Source organism: Marmota flaviventris, chromosome 8 (assembly GCF_047511675.1).
Source record: "Marmota flaviventris isolate mMarFla1 chromosome 8, mMarFla1.hap1, whole genome shotgun sequence".
NCBI lineage: Eukaryota > Metazoa > Chordata > Mammalia > Rodentia > Sciuridae > Marmota > Marmota flaviventris.
The window spans coordinates 30,140,081-30,165,688 of record NC_092505.1 but is presented as its reverse complement, the minus strand read 5'-3'; the positions used below and the strand labels follow the sequence as shown (position 1 = coordinate 30,165,688).

Sequence of the window (25,608 nt, the reverse complement as noted above, 5' to 3'; positions counted from 1 at the left end):
ACTATTTTCTTCCAGTTTCTGGAGCACCAAAGACATCAAGTGATTTACAAACTGGATTGAAAATACCTTCTTGGAAATTTTGAGATATGAGTGCAATCTAGATCAGAGATAGAGTAAATTTAAAATAACGTTTGCTCCCAGAAATTTTTAAAGGATCACCAGTTCTTTTGGCATGGGAACCCCAGAGAAAACTATCCTCCTGATTTGTTGTAGACAATGGTTCTGAGGATAGAATGTGAAGGCAGAGCCCAAGGGAAAAAAAATCCTATTTTAAATAACTATGACTCAAGTTGTATAAATGGGCTTCAAGATATCAAACCCAGATTATATCAGTGTATTTTGCAGCTCTAAGAAATTTTTACAAACAAAAAATAAATCCCAGATTCAAAATATAGGCAAAGTTTTGAAAAAACAGTGGCAACTTTGTTTTAAGTTTTTGATCTAAGGTATGTTTTAGAAAAACCAGTAAAGCCATCTTAATAATAAAGTCTGCATCTTCTTCTGTGGATGGTAATATTATTATTTAGAAATGTCTTTGACATAAATATAATCAAGCATTAAAGCAGCATGCAGGGCTAAAATAAAACCAAGTTCATAACTCTATGCATTTTATGTCCCTTGGGCTATTGTTATTTATTTTAATTAAAGAATGTGGTAGAGGATAGGAAAGGCAGCAGAATACAACAGACACTAGTATGGCAATATGTAAATCAATGGATGTGTAACTGATGTGATTCTGCAATCTGTATATGGGGTAAAAATGGGAGCTCATAACCCACTTGAATCAAATTGTGAAATATGATATATCAAGAACTATGTAATGTTTTGAACAGCCAACAATAAAAAAAAAAAGAATGTGTACTCCATTCTACACCAATTTTGGCTTTTCCTCAGTGAGATATGAATAGCATATAAAGAATACTCTAAAAAAGACAAATATGCAAAATAAATAATTCATTTAGTTGATAAGGAACACTTTAGTTTTTATTACAAACATGCAAATAATATTCTTTCAACTAGATAAAAACCTTATTTTTAAAAAGTAAGTTCATTAGTTCACCATAATATTATTATAGAAATATTCCACAAATGTACCAATAATTAGAATGTCATCCAAATCTTGTTGGAAAATCCCAAGACTTCCTAGACAACTATGAGTCATGCAATTAACAATTTAGAATTATGAAACAGTGTTATTTTGAATTAATGGTAGTGTTTAGCATTATATAAAATCACCAGGTTTTCCAGATATTGTGAAAAACTAATTAAATATGAACAAAAATTAGGATTTTGGAACATATGATAAGAATGTCTTAAAAATTCACTTTTTATTCCCCATCACTCTCACATGTTGCCATGTTATTATTATATTTTTTGTGGATCTGGTAATAGAACCCAGGGATTCATGCATGCCAAGCAAGCACTCTACAACTGAGCTACATCCCTAGCCCCATATTATTTTGAACTATCTTTATCTTCCATATTTAGTTTTCTAAGGTCCACCTACAGTTAAAGAGCAGATGGGAAGTTTGTAATCATACTCCCGCCAGCAGAGGGCAATAGAGCATTGTGTACCAACCCCCCCATCGATGGAAACATTTCACAGGGGAGGTCTTTTCCAATATGAAGAAATATACAAACATAAATTTAAAAGACCTAGTATCTACTTCTGTTTCTTTAAAGTGCATGTTTGTGTGTGTGTGTGTGTATTTGTGTGTATGCTTATGTGTATTTGTACAGGGTATCTTACCGTTTGAATTATGTTTTCAATAATTTATAATAACTTTATTGAATTTACTATCTTAAATTAACCCTAGGAATTATGCATGAAAAACTAAGAAATGGTCTAGCAGTAAATACTATCCAGCATTTGAAGGAAAGTTCAAAAGCTACAAATTCCTAATATGTGTAAAGAAGTTTCTATAGAGAGAGAACCTATTATTCCTTTCATAGTGTGGCAGGGTAGGGAAAGAACTAATATGAGCTAAAAGAGCACTTTTCATCTCACTCATATTTGTGCAAACAAATGATTTACTAGTACTTCCACTAACAAACACTAAAGTATCCCTTATAAGATTAATATTTTAAGGTCAATTTGTTTTATTATTTACTGTTTTAAAATAATTTTATTGGGAACTAATGAAATCTACTTATCAAAATGTGTTAGGGTTGATTACATAATGTGAAGACCATCTTGACTGAAATCTAATTTAACTAACAATTTAATATTTTCTCTCAAGATTAATATAGTACTGAAGATATTTTGATACTGTGTATTCAAAACTTAATTTATTCCATACTTATAGCTGTTTCAAGGTCAGGGAAACTCTTTCTTGTCTTCCCAGATTTGAATAACTATGATTCTTTCCTCCTACAAGTTTTCGATTCCCCTACTTAAGTCTCACCTACCCATAAATAGGTAAGCATTTAGAAAGTGCATTTCATGATACTTTCATACATACATTGAGTATTTCTTTTCCATTCTTTCATCTTTGTACCTATATAAATCATACGGTACATCTCTGAACTTGTAATGAAATGCTACTGGGTTTTCTTGTTTTGTCAGAGGAATAAAATGGAAAATGGTACATTTTTTAAAACGCCAAATACTAATTTAGGAAATATAGTCCTTTGTTGGCTTTACAACAATTAAGACATTTTCCTTATTATAATGTCTGTTATTTATACAACCATTATTTTGATGGCAGATAATAATCAGGAACTATCTTCCCCTTGTTTAAGAAACCTGAAAAAAAGATATGATTACATATCAATTTATCCCACTTATCTTAGAATCATATTTACTTGTCCTCACACTTAAGAGGGTATCTATTTTGAGAATATTACATTAGTCATATCTCAGCACGTCTGGATGGCCACATTTCAGATACGCCATGGTAACTTTAGTCCTACTCTTCACCCATCTGGGCTATTCAAAACAGATCACCATTGATACTAATATTTAAGAGTACCATCTTCTATATGAATTGCAAATTTCCTCTAATAAAATAAAATTTAAATTGTTTTAAAGTTTAACATTGTATATTTTTAAAAAATTATATTTGTGGTTTTCTGAAAAAACTTTTCATCAACAGCTCTTATACTCTTTCCTTTATGGGTTAAAAAAGAGTTTTCATTCTACTATAAACTCAATGTTGAGGTTTTCAGGATAGAGCTTTCTTACACACACACACACACACACACACACACAAAAATCACATTTAGTCATGGTTTTATTCTGTTCTAAGAACTGTGCTAAGCACTTTATGTGTATTATCTGTCTGAATCCTTGGAACACCCCTAGGAAGTAAAAACTATTATGCTGTGTACTTAGTATAAAAAGAGATGGTCTTGACTGAGAGGTTCAGCCATGATCACCCAGCTAGCTAGTGGCAGACATGGGTGGCATTCCTGTTCTTATCTCCTTACAGATCATAGGGGTAAACAGTATGCTCCACCATTATTCTATATTTATACCTAATACCTTTGTTTTCCTGCTCCAACAAGCAAAGTTTAAGTAAACAATGAAGTTTAGAACTTTTAAGTTGCCTGAGACATCAATTTAACCCCTGATTAACTGGAAAATCAGCAGTGTGTCTTATATCTGTTTTTTAATAAAGAAATATAAGTAAAAGTACATATTCAATAATTATTGATAATACTCTGAAACATATTAGAGTATTACATTCACTGTATAATTCAAAGCCAAGTGCACACAAAAGCAAAAATTTTGCCATCTCCATTCCATCATGCCTTGTTGGGTAGCATATAGAATTGTCACCATAAAACTTTCCTAATCAAATAGTTAAGTCACACCAACTCAGCTGTGCCTTCTGCCTCACATTCACATATCATCTTTCTTACTCCATGAAATCTGAATGTATATGGAAGTAAACAGCATATTGAAAAGAGATCTCTTTAAATTCTAGATAATAACTTTTTAAAAGAAAAATGCAATTACAATTTCTTTTTTAAGATGTGTAACATCTTGGGTATGTTTCTATGTAATTTTATAATATTTGTTGCACTCTCCCATATAGTAGGCACAACATAACTTGTCTCTTTACAACCTAATTGTACATCACACATAGGATGTGTCCACTGTCTTATTTGATCCTCACAGACTAGTGCAGAGTTACTCAATCTTGACAACTATTGACATCCTTTTTTGCTTTGACAGGGGAGCTGTCCTCTGCAATGTAAGATGTCTAACAGTTTCCCTTGCCTTACACACTTGATGCCAGTACCATCTCCTCTGCTCCTTCTCAGAGCTGTGACAATCACAATGTCTCTAGATACTGTAGAATGTCAGTGGGCAGTCAACAGGGGCAAGGGGTGGGATCATCCCTGATTGAGAACATTGAAATAAAGTAAACCTTTTAGCAATTGCCCATTTCCTTTTAGGAATTGGATAGTTAGATTAAATGCAAAAAAGAATTAATCATTTTCCAATCTTCATATAGATATTCTTTTTATTCTTCCTTTTAGGCTATTTTTCAAAACTTACCATGCACTACAGAATTGTAAGCATAAAATTGCTGAATGGCCTTACCATCCTGAAACACCCCATCTCATCTAAATGACCTTTGATAAACAAGTCATAAGTCATTACTGCCACTGTGGTATTTACCAGACTTGGTCAAAAGATATATTTTTATAGCAATTATTGTGATCAGTGCAATGAAGAGATGGTCAAAGTTGGTCAAGGAAAATTTTACACAGAACCTGACCCATTGGATAAGACTGGAAATGTCAGATGTAACTAGGCTTTTCTGAGAAAGAGACTTTCATCTGACAGGAGTTACCCTTGTGACTTTGGGCTACTAGGCAAGTTCTTCAATGTGTGACACGACTTCTACCTGGAAACACAATTAATGATGTTCTGAGAAATGTGCCTGTGTCTAAAAGAATATCTCCACATGTATTATTACCTTTAAAAGTATAATTGGAAACACAAAGGGAAACAAGATCATAAAAATTTAGTTCCATGGATAATCTGGTTTATTAAGTAGATTTTGCTCATTGTACATTTTAGTACAAGTTAAACAGAACTGATAAAAAATTATAATTATTTAAAACAGATTTTAAATATGAAGGCCTGACTTTTAAAAAGTTAAAAATTACTCACACCAGGAAATAAAGCATTATTTCTTCAATCTCTAAAGTATCCAAGAATTGAAGTTTGATCTGACACAGTGGTGCAACCTTGTAATCCCAATGACTAGAGAACCTAAGGCAGGAGGATCACAAGTTAGTGCAAGGCCAGTCTTGAACTTGGACTTGAACTTGAGACTCTGTTTCAAAAAAATTAAAATGAAAGGACTTGAACTGGAGACCCTGTCTCAAACAAAATTAAAACTTAAAGAACTTGGGATATAGCTCAATGGTAAAACACCTCTGGATTGAATCCTCAGGGCAGAAAGGAAGGAAGGAAGAATTTATGCCCCTTCTTTAATTATTTCTACTTTATGGTTTATTTCACCAGTAAATGGAGTATGGTGAAATTTCCTAACTCCTATTGTATGGTAAGCCAAATGTGGAATTTACAAGAAAATCAAAGCATGGAACAGTGGCACATGCCTATAATCTTAGCCACTCTGAAGGCTGAGACAGGATTGAATCCTCAGGGCAGAAAGGAAGGAAGGAAGAATTTATGTCCCTTCTTTAATTATTTCTATTTTATGGTTTATTTCACCAGTAAATGGAGTATGGTGAAATTTCCTAACCCCTATTGTATGGTAAGCCAAATGTGGAATTTACAAGAAAATCAAAGCATGGAACAGTGGCACATGCCTATAATCTTAGCCACTCTGAAGGCTGAGACAGGAGGATTGCAAATGTGAGGCCAGCCTCAGCAACTTAGTAAGACTCTGTATCAAAATAAAGAATAAAAAGAAATAAGGATGTAGCTCAGTAGCAAAGCATGTTCTTGCGTTCAATCCCTAGTTCAAAAATAATGAAAAAAAGAAAAAGATGGGGGTGGGGAGAAATGTAGAAGGAGGAGGAGAAGAAGGAAGGAGGGAGGGAAAGAGGAAGAGAGAGAAAATTAAGAAGTAAGTGATATTAGCTAAAGCCCAAATTACTGTTATTTAAATAAATTGGTGTGCACATAAAATATCTAGGTTGATTCCTATTTAGACTATTATATGTATGGTCACATCATGGTTATTGTCATAATTATGATAGCCAAATGTTAGACAATATATACTCCCACATGAAATGAACAAGTATAAAATAATGAATTGGGCTTGAATTTATACTTTGTCCCAAAGATAACAACAACAACAACAAAAGCCCTAATGTCATGATTTGTTGCCCTTTCTAATGTAAAAATGTTTACTTTCTGGTGTGAAATGCAAAACATCTGAAATTCAAGCATAATTGTGAAATACAAACTTTTTTTTCATATTAATCAGTTATAACGAAAACAAAGGCATCCCTTGAAACAACATAATAATCCTATTGGAAAAAAGAACGTTTAGCTTCTAACAATTCTCTAATAGTTGTTTTTTTTTGTTATCTGTGATCTTTGCTCTTGGGTATATTAGTTCTAAGACATTTTAGATAAACAATCTCCATGGTAACTTCAAACAATTAAGTAACTTAATAAACTGTAGAAAGTGTGTTGCATCAATAGAATATCTGCAATTAAAATAAAATTTAATTTCAATTAAATTCCTAATATGACTTTTTAAAATCAGATCCTGTTTACCTTAGTGTGGATTAAAATAACTTAAATTAGAAATTGGAGATGTATTGTATATATTTCAATGCATTCATTTAATGGAATTATTTCACTCTTTTAATAATGGTGATGAAGGATATTTTATGCCATTAAAAAAATTCTTACCATACAGATTATTGAGTAAAAATATGTTGCATAGCAGTATTTAGTGTATTGTTTCACATTAGAAGAAGAAAGCTCTATACATGCAGGATTTTAAAAGTAGAACAAACAATAAAGTGTTGATTACATGTGTGATTATGTCTGAAAGAATTACTGTAAATTTTTCTTTTGTTTGTATTTTCCAAATGTTCACAGATATATTTCCCCTATTTTGTGAACAGAAATGATTAAAATCTAATTAGAACCAATTAGCATCTAAACACAGGAATGTAAACCATATTACTTCTAGTATGTACCTTTAACGATATTTTTGCAAAACATTGACATGATAAATTAGTGAAGCAATTTTTTATTTTGTAGTTAAAAGGTTGTAAGCAAAAAGTAAGACTTAGGAAACTTTGTATAAATAGAATAACTTTTGTATGATGCTTTTGGTGATAAAGTTGTTTTACTAACTTCAACAAGCATCTGCTTTGTTTCAGAAATACTCATATGATACATAAATGAAATTAGATATGCACTGTACCAGTGAAATTCTATCATCTAGGTGTATTAAAGCAGCTTCAAAGTAGTGTATAGTGATAGGGAATTGAGAAGATGAGATTAGATCAAATCAACAAAGACTTTGGTTAGAATAATGGAATTGGATGATTTCTTTTGGAATGTGGCCAGGATACTAGAGAAGGGGTGATTAAACTCTAGGGAAAATATATAATTATCCTTGTTGTTAAGACAGTAGGTTTACATTTCATGTCAATTTTCAACAGCAGTTTGTTTCTTAGCGACAATTGTAGGATGTGGATTCAGTATTTATCCACAAGAATGAACACCTCCATATTTAGAATCTTAGTTCTCAATCACACCAGGCAGCTATTAAATCCCAAAGCCCCAATTTAGCTTTCCAAATGCAAAGTCCGTATTTTTTCCATACACCATAAGAGAAGATATATTAATAGGCTGTAAAATAAATAACTCTTAAATGATCTATAACACTATAATTTAACATATGCTTTATTATTGTTGTTGTTATTTATGACAAATTTGAATACTTTTTTCAAAGCTGGTAGGACATTAAATATTTAAGTTTATTTTTTGTTTACTAACCCAAATAGAAAACTATGATACATTTCCAGATGTTTTTCAAATTAACATACTTCTTTAAAGAGCTGATTAAAAACTGTAAAAGTCTAGGTAAAATATTCGGAATAAATAAAGGAGCAGGTGGGACTAAACATAACGAATATATGTGGTAAGACATAAATCCCAACATATGTACCTCACTCAGTTCTGTAAACGTTTCCCGAAAAGAATTTTTCAAAAGCAATGAAAAACCAAAAACATTAAACAGTTTTGTAAAACACATCTGCAGAATTACACATAATGTAAATTACTTACAAAATCGTCAGTTTGTGTTCAAATTGTGAGCTTATAGAGTATGTTTTTCAGCTGTGCAGCTGTTAACTATGATCCCAATTTAAGAAAATTTTAATTCATGATTAGAATAGTATACACTTAGTTCCAGATATATTGGGAAGTAAGAAACCAAAGGACAGCAAAATCCTCTGATAAGATATAAATATATATGCATCTTGATGTTTTTCAATATTATTTGAATTTCTTAATACACTTGTACTATGTTTTTTTTTTTTCATTCTATCTCATTAGAATTAAAAAAACATAAAGCCACTTTAAGCTTTTTTGGGTATAAAATAAAAAAGATTTAAACTCTAAATTTCCACATTGAAGAAATACAAAGTGCATATACTTCAGAGTCACTTTCTTGTGCTGAGTTCCCAAATGACAGAACATCTTTAAACAAGCAAAACAAAGCCTACACACTGATGGCTTTCTCCAGTTAGAATGGAATCTGTAAGAATAACATGACTCTAATCAACAACTTTTATTTACACCTCACAGTGTAGTGTGAGTGTAAAAATCAATGCTCTGCATTCAGAGAGCCAAGGTTCAAATCTGAGCAACTGAATATTCTCTGCTTCCTCATGTATAAAGTGGAATAACAACAGTAACATACCTAATAATTTTTATTCCTTGAGGATTAAATGAGAATTTGAATATGTAAAGTACTTAGAACAATACCCCTAGTTTGTAATGCTATACAAATGTTGACTGTTATATTTTTTATTCTATTAGGAACTGAAGATACCAAAACCAAACAAACCAGGAAACTAACCCTAAACTTGCTTTCTAGATACCTGGAAATGAGTCAGAAATATTAAAATTCACTGCATAATGCAGTATAATACAATAGGTATTATACTATGCTGTGTCTAATGATATTAGTATACTAAAAGTAGAGAATTTTGATAAAGAATTTCTGACTGATGACACAGTGCCACATGCCTGTAATTCCAGCAACTCTGGAGGCTGAGGCAGGACAATTGCAACTGGCAACTTAATGAGGCCCTCAGCAACTTAGAGAAATTCTGACTCTGAATAAAACAAAAAGGACTTGGGATGTAGCTTATGGTAAAGGGCCCCTGTGTTCAATCCACAATGCCCAACCCACCCCGAATAAAAAGGAATTTCTGAATAACTTTCTAGTAAAAAGAAATCTTTCCTAATAATTTAAAAGGACTGCATTCTGATTATGGGTAAAGCACTCAGTAAAGAAGTTTTCTGGAGAAAGTCAGTTTCTTTAGGCTTCTGGTACCTCATTTTATAATTTTTTTTGGTACCAGGGATTGAACCCAGGGGTGTTTAACCATTAAGTAACATCCCCAGCCCTTTTTATTTTAAGACAGGGCCTTGGTTATTTACTTAGAGCCTCGCTAAGTTGCTGAGGCTGGCTTGAAACTTGCAATCCTCTTGCCTCAGTCTCCTAAACTGCTGGAATGACAGGTGTGTGCCATCATCCCAGGCTGAAAAGTTAATTTTGAAGGCTTAAGTGTTGTGTTCTTTAAATTCATTCAGTGGTCCTAATCTCTTTGCTCCCAAATAATTTGACCCAAATAAGCATGTGCTTATTTAGCCACACTTTAATTTTGAAGTCATCAAAGTTCACTGAGACATCAGCTCCATGAGTGGTATTCTGTTAGTTTTTGTCAGTTGAGGTAGATAAATGGCTGAACAATTTGTTGGGGAAAATAAACTTAAGAACTACAGAAATAAGACCAGTAAAGAAGCATTTTTCCAGAAAATACATTAATCAGTAATGAAATAAGAATTATCCAATCACACATTCAGTAACCATTTGAGTGCCTAATGGGTGTCAGGCACTGTTCCTAATACTAAGAATATGTGTAAACCACATATGGGCTCATGCAGCACTCTAGCAGGAGAGGTGCAGCCAATAAAAATAAAGAAGGGAATAGGTATTACCTTAGATGGGGATTAGTGCTCTGGAGGAAAAGTCAAAAGAACTTAATGGTATGAGAACTACTGTGTACTGTTAAAGAGGATGTTCAGAAAAAGCATCTCTGAGAAGTCTTGATACTATTATAAAAATCTAAACGAAAGGAGAGTGTGAATTTGCAGATGTATGGAGGTGAGTATTGCAGATAGAAAAATGCACCACCCCTGAGGCCTATGGTTGTCTGATTGACTCTAGGAACAGCAGAGATAGGACTGTGGTGGAACTGGGGATATGAAGGGCAAATCAATGTAGGAGGAGATGATGTCAGGAAATGATGGGGACCAGCTCAGGTCAGGCCTTTTAAACTTCTGGAAAAACATGTACTTTAACTTGAAATGGAAACTACTGGAGGGTTTTGAGTAGAGGAAAGACAAGGTCTGACTCAGGATTTAACAGGATCCCTTCCACAGCTTTATGAAGAATGATTTAGAAATACAGTAACTTCAATTTACCGTCTCTTCTCAGTAAGGAATATTGTGTTGCTCATTTCAACACAAAGAAGTTTCCTGCCAAGTAACTACCATCTGCAGTTTAGTTCGGAAAGTGGAAGCTCTTAATGTTCAGGTGTGGGGCATTAGAGATAAACAAGAATAACATGCTACAGACAGCAATGTTTACTGAAGAGGCAAGTTGCTCAAAAGTATCCTTCCTTGGGGACTCATGATGCTCATTTGCATATTAAAGCCTTTGGGGTTCCTTAAATGTATTGAATCTGAAGTATCCCAAGCTTTTCCTTCTTCCATGGTAGCTCTTTTTTTTTTTTTTCCTTCCCATTCGCTTTGTTTCAAAACAAGCTGGGTTCAAATATAAGCTCTATGGCTTCTGGGCGGTTGAAATTCAAGTTAATTATTTACTCTCCTAACCTCATCTCTAAATTGGGATAATGATAGCACTCACAAGATCATGGTGAGAATTAGATCAGATAATGTTTGTAAAGGGCTCCAAACAGTGCCTCAATTAACGCTACTTCCATGTGTCCTCTTTTTTTATCTTCAAAAGCTAACCATCTGTTAACATGAAAGGTGTAAATTCTAGTGAGACCCATTGTTGCTCTTACTTAAGGTCCCAGGCTCTATAAAGAGTTTAGCCAGTATAAATAGCCTAGTTTTAGATTTTCTACAATGTCTCCAAGATGCTGTGGTGCTAAAAGGCAAGCACAGTCATAGTTATTCCACAGCCAACTTAAGTGTGCCATGGTTCCATTTTAAAATAAAGCCTTAGAGAACTTTAGCAAGACTGGAGTACATGATCAAACGGGACCAGTGTGGTTCTATCCCAACCCTTAAAATTCTGTATTGAAGCCAGGCATGATGACAGGGGCCTGCCATCCCAGCAGCTTGGGAGGCTGAGGCAGGAGGGTCACAAGTTTAAAAGTAGTCTCAGCAATTTAGCAAGGCCTTAAGCAACTTAGTGAGAGCCTGTCTCAAAATAAACAATAACAACAACAAAATAAAAGAGCTGGAGATGTGGTTCAGTGGTTAAGTGCCCCTGGGTTCAATTCCTAGTACTGGGGGGAAAAAATTCTGTGTTGAAGACATGGTCCTGTTTATAGTGACTTAAGTCTTTAAATGAAGATGTATAACCCAGGGAATCTTTTTTCTCTCTCAGTGGTTTCTGGTTTGGGGCACATAATTATCTCTTCTAAAGGACAGAGAAGCAAATAAAAATAAGTCTGTTAAAATGTGCCTTGCATACATATAAAAGAAACTAAATAGGCCTGGTTTCTTGAAGGACAGTAGATGTTCCGTCTCCCTCCAGTATGAGTTTTCTCCTTATGACCAGGGCTACTGTAGGTTACTCTCTGACATGGGGCTTCTATTTCCAAATTTGAGAAAACATTCACATGTTCATTTTAGGCCTTTAATTTAGATACCAAGGATTAAACAGGTTATTCAGCAATTTCGTGTAAAAATTGCTAAACTAGCTGTTGTACCCTGAGGGATGGTATCTTGGAGTATTCAGCACAGCCTTGATGTGTACTTCTTGCCAGATCTGCTCACCAGATCTGCTGGAACTTGTGGCTTGCATCCCAGGCTCTGTTTGATTCTAAGGCCTCATGCTAAGAAGGAAAGGCAGCAGATGTTCTGGTTTGTAGTTTCCTTAGGAACTCTACTCCGCTTCTCCTGATCTGAGTAAGTGCTATCTGGGATCCCTGGAGAGGCTCTGGGAGCTTTGTTATTTCCTGAGTTCCTGCAGCTACTCCTATGAAAGATAAACTCAGATCAGAGCAACCTAGCAGATCACTGTTGCTTTAGAATTTTGTCAAAAAGCCTTTCATGGAACTACTAGAATGTATTATTTTGAGGGTTTCTTCAAGCTTCTCAAAGAGACCTTTTAGGGATCCTGAATTTTATAGGCTTCAAATGAGATGAGAATCCTCTAAATGGAATTTCAAGACCCATCATTCATTCTGAGCATAGTGATCAGAATAGAATTACTGAGTGCAAATTAAGACACTTTCTCCTTACTTGCTGTGTCTCCTAACCAGGAAGGAACAAGTCAGATGTCCATTGTACAACCTCAGTTGCTTGAAGATAAGTTGTGTGTGTTTCCTATCCATGTGTACATATTTACAGTTGCATACACATTCATATAGATACATCGAGCATTTTGTGCATCCTTCTAGGTAATTTAATGTTCAGGCTCAAAAGGGGAAAGGGAAGAAGTTGCTATATCAGTCCATCCCCAGAAACGTGTCAACTGTCATTTCACCCCAATGATACTTTGTTTCTGTTTCAGACAAAATCCATTATGGAGTCTCTTCTATTTTTTTGTGTACCTCCCCATAATAAGAGCTCTCAGAGCCTGGAAAATAGGATAATATTTTCATCTTGCATTATTGGTATCCTTTACTTGAGCGTAGATGTTGTTTACTCAGTGTTTATTTGCATGAGTAAGAGTGGATGACAGAGTGAAAGGATGTAGTTAAGAATATTCTCAGGTTCATTGACTTTCACTTGTTATAGGTTCCTAATACCTTTGGAATACAAATTTTTATCTTTAGATGGCAGCTTTACTGATAAAAACTGACAGAACAACATACCCTTTGGACAAAGTGGGAGAAGACGAAAAGGCCAACATAAGTAAACTGATGATGCTGGTTCTCATCAGGGACTGGCCATAATATCTTCCAGAATGCTGGAAGATATTGACTGCTGACTTTCCTGGATAATATCTGTATGGGTAGAATAGATGAGCTGGATGCACATTGCTTTCTGAAGTTGAGAAATAAACACAGTTCTAATATTATGTCCATTCAATGGTAATGTTAGAAATGGTGAAAAAGATCTTGAGAGATCTACTTAGCAAACAGCCAGAGACCAGGAGATCCACTTAGGGGAACAATGCAATAGGTATTTGTATAAATATTTCACTGAATATTAAAAGTATATATCTTTGAACTCGAAGTGTAGCTCAGTGGTAGTGCATGGGGTTAACATACCTGAGGCTCTGGGTTTGATTCCCATACCATAAAAAAGAAAAGAAAAATAAATGTACACATCCTCTACTGACTAGAAGTTCAATACCTTTATTTAAAATGCACTTAAGTGATATGAGGATTTGAGGGATTTTCTCTGCCTTGCCCTTTCTGTCACCATATTTTAGCTTATTTATTTTTTTTATTACTAGTTAAGCTTATCTTAAAAGCACATTTTATACCAAGAAAAGTTATATTCTATGTTTCTCACTAAATATTCTTTCACAAAGACCAAATCAATGTCCGTTTTTCAGTATTTACTGCACATTCTTGTTTTTATTGCTGAAAAGATTCTGGTTGGAGTCTTTGAATTCTTATCTCCAGCCTGTTTACTGAATTTTCAGTCAGCTTTCTCAGGATTAAACTATCTTTCACTTTCAAAGATAGGTGCTGTTAACCAGAATTTCTTTCCACAGAATGTCGCTGTGAGGTCATTGGTTGAACCAGCTGCAACCAACATGAACAACCAGCTTACTTTAAAAATTTTATTTTTTATTACATAATTTACAAACTCACTTTGTCAGGAAAAAAAAATTGAAGAACACAACAGTACACAGAAAAGATAAAATCCTCCTCTCCTGCCCATTCATTGTGGAATTATTCCCTCCAGAGGCAACTATGAAAGCAGCTTCTTAAATATCCTGCTAGATACTGAACAGTCATTTTACAGTTATTGTACATATCTTTGTAGATAACAATTTGTTAATAAGAATGCTCTAAGTACAAATATCTACGGATGACCAAACACTCAACATGTGTTAGGTATTTTCCATAGAGTGTTATTTAATAGGAGGAGGAATGAATGAATGAATGAACAAAAGCCCATGAGTTGTGCCAGGTTTGCTTTTCTTTAGTATGGTTTAATACCATGAAGTATCTTTATAGTCTCTGTTTTTAGAGGAGAAAACAGACCTGGCATGGACACAGAGCTAGTAACTGGCAGGTTGGAATTCCAGGGGCGCTGAATTGGCTGTGAAACCCACATGTCTTGGTTCAAAAATGCTGAGCTGCTTGTCATAAGAGCACATACCACGAGTTTAAATTCTTTTAGTTTTATTTCCCATCTTTTAGCTGGACTAATAAAGGATCAACCCCCATCCCCATCCCCAATTGGTCCCCCTTGGTTAATTGCTTCCTCGTTGTTAATTTCTTGTATGTAGAGATTATGAAGTTGAAGGAGAGGCTCTGGAATAAAACACCCAAAGGACCCCATGGCCCTACCTCAGCCCCTCAGCCCCTCCAAGTGGATAGTCTTTTATTACATGACCCTTAACTTCAAACTATGCAAGGGAATTGTATTGGAAGCCCGTCTAGTGATAAACTCCATCCTCTGTCTACTTCCTGTCTTCATGGTTCCTTGCTCAAATTTGATTTAAAAAATAAAATGAAAGAAAAAAGTGGGAAGGGGGAGATAGGGAGGCCTGGGGGTGGAGTCATCTGAGAGTTTATTCCAGTCCTGGAAGTGGTAAGGAAGAGGTTAAACTGGACCTGGAGGATTTTTGAAGTCTTTGGCTGGGAGGTTCCATTTGGAGAAAGGTGCAGGGGAGATAGGGATGGCACGAGAAACTAGACAAGTTCTCTTTCACTTGGATTTCTGCTCCTGAGCAGTTGGATTCTCACCTGAGGGCGCAGTCGGACGCCCCTGGCTTGTGAATGAAAATATTAACAAGCAGAACTTGCCGGGCCGATGCGTGGAGAGCATAAAGTGAGGCATGGAGAGGACCGTACGGCCCCTTTAAGTATTCTCGGGCCGGTTGGAGAGGGAGGAAACTGGGAGCCGCGGGGACAGTGGGGGAAACCCACAAGCCTTGAGCCTGAGAGGAGGCTGCGTGAGAGCAGAAACTTCAGACGCTGCTGATCTCGGCAGAGATCGGGCGAGCCTCGGCGGCAGTCGCTTCCACCCGCAGCAGCATCCTCCTGGCCCCTCTCTACCACCCCTGGGGGGGTCCAAGAGCTGCCTATCTGCAGCTTCCAAGAGCCAGGGGTGTGAGTAGCCACCCCCAGGAAGTTTGGGCTCCAGCAGAGTTTGGGGTGCCGTGAGCGCGCACCCCAAAAGAAGGACCAGGGGCGATGTTGGGCGCTGCACGGAGCTGGGGACGCCCGGAAGGCGTGCGTGTGTCCGTGGTCCTGTTGCTGTCCCCAGTGCCCTCCTCATCCCCCAAGTGATGGGAACAAGGGCCCGCCCAGGCAGTCGCTGTCGCCGTACCGCCCCCTCGCTCGCCTCCTGCGCGCGGAGTCACCCAGGCACACCCCCGGCACCCCGAGCCGGTGCTCCGGAGCTGCAGCCGCTATCTTGACTGCCATCGCCGCCTGCGCGGGTGGCCAGCTGCTGGCTTGGCTCGCCTGTACACGGAGAAACACTTTTTGGCTCTCCTTAATCCGGTCTCACACCCCAACTTTGCCGCCCCGCGCCTGCCCTCTCAGCGGCGCTCGGGCACACGTTGTGGGGGCGCACGCAGGGAGGCTCAGTAAGACCGTGGAGGCAGGAAACGGCACAACTGATCCTCTGCTTCGGCTCTTTGTTGTTCGGTTTGGATGGTCCTTGGAAGTGGCTGAGCCTCTTCGGAAACCCGGGGGCCGGAGAAGACAAGCCTAGGAATTCTTCCTTTGCAGAGGGCTCTTGAGATATTGACAATCGTCTGGAAGGGTCGACAAGTAATTGCCCTGAAAACTCCTGGCGGATTGACCCACGTTGCTTATATTAAGCCTTTGTGTAGGTTTGTGTGGTTGTGTGGCTTCATAAATTTGGGAACCCCATTTCTACTCCATTCTCTTGGCATGAGATTGTATGCAGGATCCACCCGAGGACAATGATCGCGGAGCCTGCTCACTTTTACCTCTTTGGATTAATATGTCTCTGTTCAGGTAATCCGCGTCTTTTCTTCACCCTTGATCTCCCTTGCTCGACCCCTCTCCACTTTTCAGAATCAAACCGCGAACAGCATTTTGGTTACCTCTCCCTTCTAAGGTCGGATGGGGCTGGATCACTGCACAACTTTTAGGCGAAAAGGCTCCTAGTTAGGGTTTGAGGTTTGTCTCTTTCCCCCCATCCCCCAAACTCCCCCCAAACCTCCTCGCAGACCTCGGCCTTTCACCAAGTTCAGGGCACGCCCTACTCTGGGCAAAAGCTAGGTCTCAGCACTAGGGTGGGAGGAGGCAGCGGTTGGCGGTGAGCTTGGGCCCCCAGGACCAATGCAAATGAGTATCATCCACCGGCTGGTTCCCGGAGCGGAGCGGCGGATGAGAGGTAGATGGGCTGGGATTTGTGACCCACAGACTCGCCAGGATTCCAGAACCTGGTCCTCCAATCCGCCCCTCCTCTTCAGAGCACAAGGGGTTATTAGTAGTTGTTTTATGTAACCAAAGTCTGTAATTAAATTCGATTCTGAAGAAACTTCAGGAAATAACTCCTTCTTATGATAGGATATAAACCAGCCACTGCCTGACTGAGTTTATAAAAACAGGCGATTGCACATATCTGAAAGGGAACTGTTAGTTGCCTGGGAATTCTCTTTGGCGAGGGAAAACAGAATTGGGATTTTTAGGATTAATTAAATCGTACTGAAACTCCATATGAAGTTTTGGAAAGATGCTGCTACGGGAACCTTCTGGCAAGAGTACACTTGGAAATAGTTTTCTTGTAGTTCCTAAGAAACTTTTTTATTATGGGTGAACCGAGCCACGACTCAACTTTTGTTTCTTTCCTTTAGGTAGATTCTGGTTTCAATCATGGATCCAATTTCAGGCCTTAACACACACACACACACACACACACACACACACACACACTGTACCTCAGGGAATTTTTATAGTCCATGCTGAGCTTCAAGTTGCATCAGGGCCTATAGGTTAGAGTCACTCAATTTGCATAATTATGAAATCGTTTTGAATGTTAATTTGAACCTTTTTGGTTTATGGTGATCCATTATGTTTTGAGCAAGGATTTTACTGACGCCAAATAATTAATGGAATATGAAAAGAAAAAAAACAACATCAGCTAACCTATGGCAGATAAACTGCTAAAATAATTGAAATCCATTGGATGTACTTCCTGGCTGAAAGTTACTAGGAACATTTGAAGTAAATAAGAAATTCATTAATTATTATTCCTTTAAAGAAAACAGAAACTGAAGGGTCAGTCTCATATCTCATATATGTCAGTCACAGTGGATGGATCAGTAGATTAAACTAACTCTTTGGGGCCACCTCTCCCCACCTCAGCTTCTCCTTTCTGTTAGGCAGCTTTTCCCTTGGTTTGCATAACTGAGTGATTGAATAGCTTCTTCCCCCCTACCCCCAGTCATGGATGCAAATCAAAAACATTAAGATCTGATCTCTCTATTTGTCTCTCTTTGCGCTGTCTCCCCCTAGTTTAATTTACAGCTTCAGATACCTTTGAGATTTTTGTTGATTCACCTTCTCAGTTAAAGTTTATTCACGTGTGTAAAGTGAAGTGTCAGAGTGATAAATGACTGGAGGGGCAGATTACTGAAGATAGGGGGATTAATGGTCATTAGTCACCGTTTGAGCTCAGTTTGTATATGTTGGGACATTTTATCATGGCTGTAGATTAAAGATAGGGTCTCACCAACAGGATATGGAAAGCTCGTCATGTCAATGTGCAGATTCTGTCTTTACTGAAGAAATATATGGGGGATGGACTGTCCTATCAGATTTAATAATTTGTTAGTATATAATATCTGAGGATTATTATTTGAATAGATGCATGACATATTTAGAATCTTAAATTGATATCTTGATTCATTTTTCTCTTATTTCCCATTTTAGCCATTGGTGATCTTTTAAACCTACTTTGTTTTTGTCTACTTTGTTTGCCAGGTTCCAGGCAAGAGGTATCTTTGAGTTGCTTCCTCATACTTAACCTGAAGGTTTTTTATCATTTCTCTGATAACTTTCACTCCTGTTGTATATCTGAACTTGGAAGGGTCAGTCAAATCATTGGGCTGCTAGGGTGATTCAGTGACAGCCTGCTATTGTAGAGCAATGCTATTGATTTGAATAAAACTTCACAGAACTCAGATAAGTAACTGGTAACTTGGGTGTGCTCAAGACACCTGGTCAGAGAATGAATGAAGTTCTTGAAAGATTGTGTTTCATGTCTTGCCTCAAGCCTAAGATCACAGTCTATCTCTTGTTAATGGAGTGTATTTAAGAGAAATGTGGTGAGCTTAAATAAATCAAAGTGTACTGAGGGGCTAAGGCACCTTCAACAAGATTTAACCTGTAAAAGCATCTATTGGTTGTCAGTTCTTTTTCTTTCTTTCTTTTTAACTGGCTGCCAATTTTTAAAAGTCCTGTAGTTTTCTTCAAACAAATTATAATCTCCATTTTGGTGTGTTGATGGCATACTTAACATTCAGTGTTAAGTTTGAGAGTGTTTGCATTTTGTGGCCCTTTATTTTTTAACTTAATGCTATAATATAAAGCTTTTTAATTCTGTGAAATAAAATTTGAGAAAGGTGGGAATTTCTTTTGAAATTCATTTTTAAAGATGAGTCTATCCAATTAGTTTGTATATCTCTGTTCTTCTCTTTGTATAGCTAGACTTTTGGTGAGGGGTAGGGATGGGGAGCAGAGGGAGTAGCCCTGAAAAAATTCTATGTTCTGTCTGTAACTGATTCTCCACATTCTTCCTGCATAGACTTCCTCTTGTCAAATCCATTTGTTAAAACCTGCTTTTAAGTGAAAAAGTGATTGAATTTCAGGTCAAATTTAGGATGAGATCTGAATTTGAAATAAAGTGACAGTTCTCTAATGGTCTTTGTTTTTTGTTTTGGGGGACTGGTTTTTCTTATTAAGATGAGGGACTTTTTTTAGAGTAAGTTTTACTATTCCTGGCACTTTCTAGGACTCAGGTTTTTCTCTCTCATTCTGTTTCTCCACCCCATCCCCTACCCTACTTCCCCTTTTTCTGTTTCTGGCATAATTCTTGGGTAATTCCAACAAGTGCTCTTTAGTTTCTTTATAAACTTATTGGCTTTTAAATACACATACCTGAATGCTGTGATGTTTTTAAAAATATCTATTTCCTGTTAATAGGCCCTCTAATGCATGATATATGCATAGTTAAAATGTCTTAAAACAGAAATTTACCTGAAGTTTTTTCTTGATTTTTTTCTATGACAACCCTTGTGAGTTAAAGTGGTACAAAATACTGAATTTCAAACTAACAATGTCAGTTGTTTGCTTATTATCATTCAGTTTTACACTTACTAGATTATATGTATATAATTAAAATAACTGTACAACAGAAATAAGATTGGAAGAAAATTTAGGATAAGAGCTTTTACTGAAGATCATAAGTGGTTGAGTCTTCATGTGCTAATAAGGTAATACTTATGTTAACTTCTGACCCTTTTAAAATGTTTAATTCTTAACATAAAAAGCATAAACTGCCTTCCAAACTTGATTTTTTTAATGGGAAAATATAATAGATTTAAGTTGACATTTAATTAAAATCAGGACTAAGGTAATCTATAGAGCAAATAAGAAATTTGGGGGGGCTTGCCTGGGATGCGTGAGGCCTGGGTTCGATCCTCAGCACCACATACAAAAAGATGTTGTGTCCACCGAAAACTAAAAAATAAATACTAAAAAAACTCTCTCGCTCTCTCTCAAAAAAATAAAAAATAAAATAAAAAAAAAAGAAATTTGGGAACAAGAAAGGCAAATGGAAGAGAAGAGCATAAGAGAAGTATAAGAGAAACAGATCCACAGTTAAGCTAACTTTAAAATATTTGTAGGCAGGGGATGTTAGAATATAAGTCAGTGGTAGAATGATTGCCTTCCATGTGCCAGGCCCTGAGTTCAATTCCATGAAAGTTTCAGCCTGATCTATGTCATCTAAGTGTACCCTCTGACCATACACAGCAAAAGAAGCAAATTGGAAATGTGGATTTCTGAAAATATGATATCAGTGTATGTACTCTATATTTCAACCCTATAAAGAACTAAACATTTTGCATTTTATAAAACAAAAACCAATTTGAAACATGTTTAAATTTCTAATGTAGTGTAGAAAAAAATTTAAAGCTATATTTAATAAGATTTTAGAATATTGACTTGTCTCTATAGACAGAGGACTGAAAAACCAAGTAGTTCTGTGTTGTAACATTTGCTTGGAGGAGACAAATAACATGAAAGACAGAAATAATTCAAAACTGAGATCTAGTTCAAACTTTGTGTACAAAAAAGGAACTTTGGGATGTCCCCTACTAAGGCCATGAAGCTATGACTGTCACTCATGGGAGAAGCCTATGACATAGGTGCTATTAGTAGTAGGATATTATTCTTATTTTATGGTTATGCAAACATTATAAAGAAATTAGGAGATGTGAATGAACAGGGATTTGAAACAGGCTGACTCCAAATCTCGTAACCACCTGTCCTTTCCTAGTTTGAAAAAGGGATATAAAAAATTTAGAAAAAGATTATGGTTCAATCACTTTTTATATTAAAATATGTCCAAAAAATCTGCCTAAACAAGACTATGGGTCTAACAGTTAAAAGTTTGGAAGGGAGCCATTGTTTTCCTGTCGTTAAGAAAATGGTCTTTAAACTTGTATGCTATCAGGCAAGAAAGTCAGTTCTTTAAATCTAACCATTTCACATTTAGCTTTGGTCCTGTCTGCATTTTTCTGGCCTGTTGCAAAGAGGAGACAGACTACTTGTTACTACACTGTCTGATGCAGGTTCATAGATCCCAGGTTGTGTTTGGAAAATGGATGCCATTCTCATTCATACACACTTGAGGGAAGATTTCACTCTAAGTCCCAAGGCAAATAATTGGTGCTTGTCAGAGAAGAGCCTGTAGAGAGACAATCATTTCCCCTGTGGTTGCTCTTACCCTCTGGGTTAGGTATGAGCTGGTGGTCATTTAGTCTTAGATGAGCCTTCTGCTTGATTGCTGTTCACAGATGACTCACTTCATGGTTACTGATCATGGAAGGGTTGAGCATTAATACCTGGTTGATCAGCTGGTTGGAAACTGCTTATGCATAGCCAATAAAGTTGCCATCCTGTGGAGATCAAAAGACCACCTCCCTTCTTTACAATTCTGGATTAGCATGGTTTCCTTTTTCCTGCTCCCTCCACTTTTTAGCCCTTTCCTTCAATCTTGCTGTTGAAGAGGAAGAAAAAAAAAAAAGATTACAGTGTACAGGGAGATAGCTTTGATCTCCACTTCTTTGCCTTTTCTTCTCTGTCTTTATCCCTCCATCCAAAAGGCTCTTTCTAACATTGGGAGGTTTCCTGTTGCTGGCTTCATGGGAGAACTCAGTCTCATTTCCCTTCAGCCAAAACAGGCTGCTACAAATCCTGTACCTCTGTGATTTTACTTGGCTTCCAAACATCTTATGACAGTGTTGTTCCACACGTAAAATAATATTTTGAACAGCATGACTGTGCATATCTTTCTGACTTCATTCAAGTACCTCTGTGGTGCTCACAGCTGTGCATGGCTTAGAGCTGGGAAAGAATATCTATTTATTTTATTTAATTAATTCATTTTATTTTCTAAGGGTGAGTGTATAGAAGGTAAACAATTGTAGAAAATGTTCTTGGATCTTGAGCCCTATGCTAAATAGTCTCCAGGCTTAATGCCTGTCACCTAGTTTGACACTTAAATGAAGCGTTAAAAGCACCATCAATGGATACAAGCAAATGTCAACAGAGCAGTGTGATTCTGTGTTAAGTGGGAATATAATCTTTTTGTGTCAAGTGATTGATTTGTATGCATCATATAGGAACTAGCTGACTGGATTTGGTTCCTAGTAATACATTGTATTTTGAGGCTGTATATATATTTTTTATTGTGTTAGCCATATAGTAAAGTGGAAGAAGGTTTACTGGAAAACATATTTTAAAGCACTTTAGGCAATAGTAACTCATGGTTACTTTTTTCTGAGTTGCTCATGATTGGATTTCAAAAAGTTTCCAGCTCAAAGTATGTCTATCTTCAACTCATCTGTATGGGACCTAAGAGTCAAGGACAACTTGTCTACAGTCAGCCATAGAAGACAGAGTCCTCAGGATTTGCCCCCACAATTATTTGCCAGGAGCTCTGAGAATACTAAAGACCCGATTTTATCACTCTCTCTCCACAGACTCCTTTGAATGTGAGACGTAGAATTTGAACAATAATGAAAAATCATTTCAGTTATATGTTATCTCTTGATTTAACTTAAAATTTCAATAAGGATAGCAAGGGACAATGTTCATATGCCCATGAGGTTCTTTGTAACATACTATATATGGCCACAATTTATGTGCCATTATCGGGGGAAAAAAACTTGGTATGTTGTATTCCTGGATTTTAGTAGAAGAGGAAACAGGAGGCCAGAGTTGAGCTTTCCTCCACAAAAGTGATTGAGGCTCTTTTATATCATTAGAGATTCCGGGGCATGAAAAGGAAATGGGGCCAAAGAATGACCGAATCAGACCATAACTGTCTTTTTAAAGATCATTTGGCATCATGTGATGTCACTGAGATAGGCTCTTATATTTTCTAGTTGAAAATTTGGTTTTCCTTTTTTCAGTAACAATAGGCTTATTTTTAATTTGGCTAAAAAAAAAAAATCTGTCTATCTGCAATTCTTTTCTTATAAAATAAAAAAGGGGCTTTTTAGTTTCCTGGATGTAAACTTAGTTTTGTTTGCTCAGACTTGATGTAAAAGACAGGCTAAAATGTCACTAAAATGGTGCTTGCTCATAAAATAAAGTGAGTTAAAGCACATTTGTAAGTGTAAACTGCACACCTCTGGGTAGCTTTCAACTACTTCAGTTGTTTGGTTTGGGAAGTAATTTCAGTGTTTCTACACCATTCAGTTAGCAAGTTGTCCTTATCAAGTAAACTGCCTTGTACTGGTGGTAGAAGAGAAAACTCATCTGTAATTCTCCTCAAATCTGAAGAGGAGGAAAAGTTTCCTAGCTATCTGATATTGAACTCGGGGGCTGGGGTTGTAGCTTGGTGGTAGAGTGCTTGCATCACATGTATGAGGCATTGGGTTTGATCCTCAGCATCACATAAAAATAAATAAGTAAAATGAAGATATTGTGTCCATCTATAACTAAAAAAAAAAAAAAAAAAAAAAAAAAAAAAAAAAAAACCCAACCCTGAAACTATACCTTCCTTAAGCTAATGAACTTGTTCAGTAATATATTGCTAAAACCTCTACAGGTAAAAGAGCTAGCTGCTAAATAAGGCAAGTAACTTCAGGGATAAATTTCTTGCATTAACACACTTTCAGCGTGTTGTTGTTGTTTGAGCAAAGACTCTTTGGAAGAGCTTGTAGACAACTCATCAAGGTCACCAGCTACTCTGACTCATTCTTTTAAGTGACCTAGAGTAAATTTGACTCATAAGAGCATGTCCAGAAGCATTTATGTCTACCATCCTAACCTTTGTGAATGTGTGCTCTATGAGCTGAGTGTACCCAGAAATACCTGTGCCATCTTTCCTTCTTGAACTGTGACCTTAAACTGAGCAGGCTAAGAAATGTGTATCTTAAACTGAGCAGCTTAGGAATGTGTCTACCCATCGAGTGCTTTCCTACATGCTTATGTGTAAGCTTCCTAAATAAAATTCTCCATGCTTCCATTCCTCTGAAAGGGGATTACTTTGGAAATAATCCCAGTGCTATCCCTACCTGCTGTAGGTAATACATCTTTCTTCACTCTTTCATCTCCTAGTTGTGCTTTTTTTGGCTTTGCACCCACCAAGATGTGAACCCATTGTCTTCAGCTGTAGAAAATAGGAAACAGGCAAAGCCTTCATTTGGGTATCTGTGCAAATAGAAGAGGCATTCATTGGCATGGATTTTGCTATTAATCTCCATGAGTTCAGATGGAATAGAAGCATAATGAGTAAAGCTTTTATTTAGAGTCAGTATGGCAAGAAAAGAAAAAAAATGCATTGTGTTACTTGAACTTTACTTCTAGGAACTCATCACTTTCTGGGAGTGTGTATATATATATATTTTTTTTTCCATAATGATGAAAACATTATGGAAACACAAGTGATTAATTAAATGATGAGTGGACACTGTATAGGCCTACTTGTATACAATAAATCTGAAGGAATATAGGAATCAATAATAATATTGCTAATAATATGACTAAGAATAGTGATATTGATAGTCTAAAATTTATAGTGTTATTATGTGCCTGGCAAAGTGCTCACATGCCTTATCTCATTTAATACTTAAAACAACCATGCTTTATCCATGCTATCCCTGTTTATCAGTATGGAAAATGAGGCTTATGAAAGTGAAGCTCCTTGACTGTCACTGGTCATTTAGTGAAGTGGAGTCAGGCATTGAAACTGGCCTGCCTGATCCGAGAATTCTTGTTCTTCACAATTATGTAGACACACTATTCTCGCTTCAGTGAGAGTGAATGGATATGAACCTGGAAATTATGTATATAGCAGGTCAAGATGCTTGCTTTGTGAAGGAAACTAGATTGTGTTGTGGGTCTGTGGTAGTTCTTTGTAGATGTTAGATTTTTATATTCTATCTTATTGTCTATTCTTCTCTTCTGTTTGCCATATGAAAATTCGTAGAAAAAAAGAGTGTACCCTGGTATTACACACCCATAGAACACAGAAAAAAAAAAGTACAGCCCCAAAACATGGTTTAGTAGAATTCAGTGCTATTCAACTGGTAGAAAAAAACATTGATCTGGTAAGTAATAAATTTTATGATAGCCCTAGTGTGTAAGGGAACAGAAATTTCCTTATGTAGAAAGTAGCATGACTGGCATCTATCTTCCCTAAGGAACTGATGGTTGAATTGTGATTTGAAGTTGAGAATAAATGGGTTACTTACTGACAAGATATTATTTCCATGTTTTTATTAGTGCATTATAGTTGTACATAATGGTGGGATTTGT

At 36.6% G+C, this 25,608-nt stretch overlaps 1 protein-coding gene across 4 annotated transcripts in view; it reads left to right on the top strand.

Annotated features, from left to right (window-relative positions):
* The first annotated feature begins 16,486 nt into the window (after positions 1–16,486).
* Robo1 (roundabout guidance receptor 1) overlaps positions 16,487–25,608 on the top strand; it is a 408,161-nt gene continuing 399,039 nt past the window's right edge. For all 4 annotated transcript variants that reach the window (XM_071615134.1, XM_071615132.1, XM_071615133.1 and 1 more), the window contains exon 1: positions 16,487–16,563. In XM_071615134.1, coding sequence (XP_071471235.1) covers positions 16,509–16,563 — 55 coding nt within the window. In that variant the 5' untranslated portion in view covers positions 16,487–16,508. The remainder of the gene's footprint in view (positions 16,564–25,608) is intronic.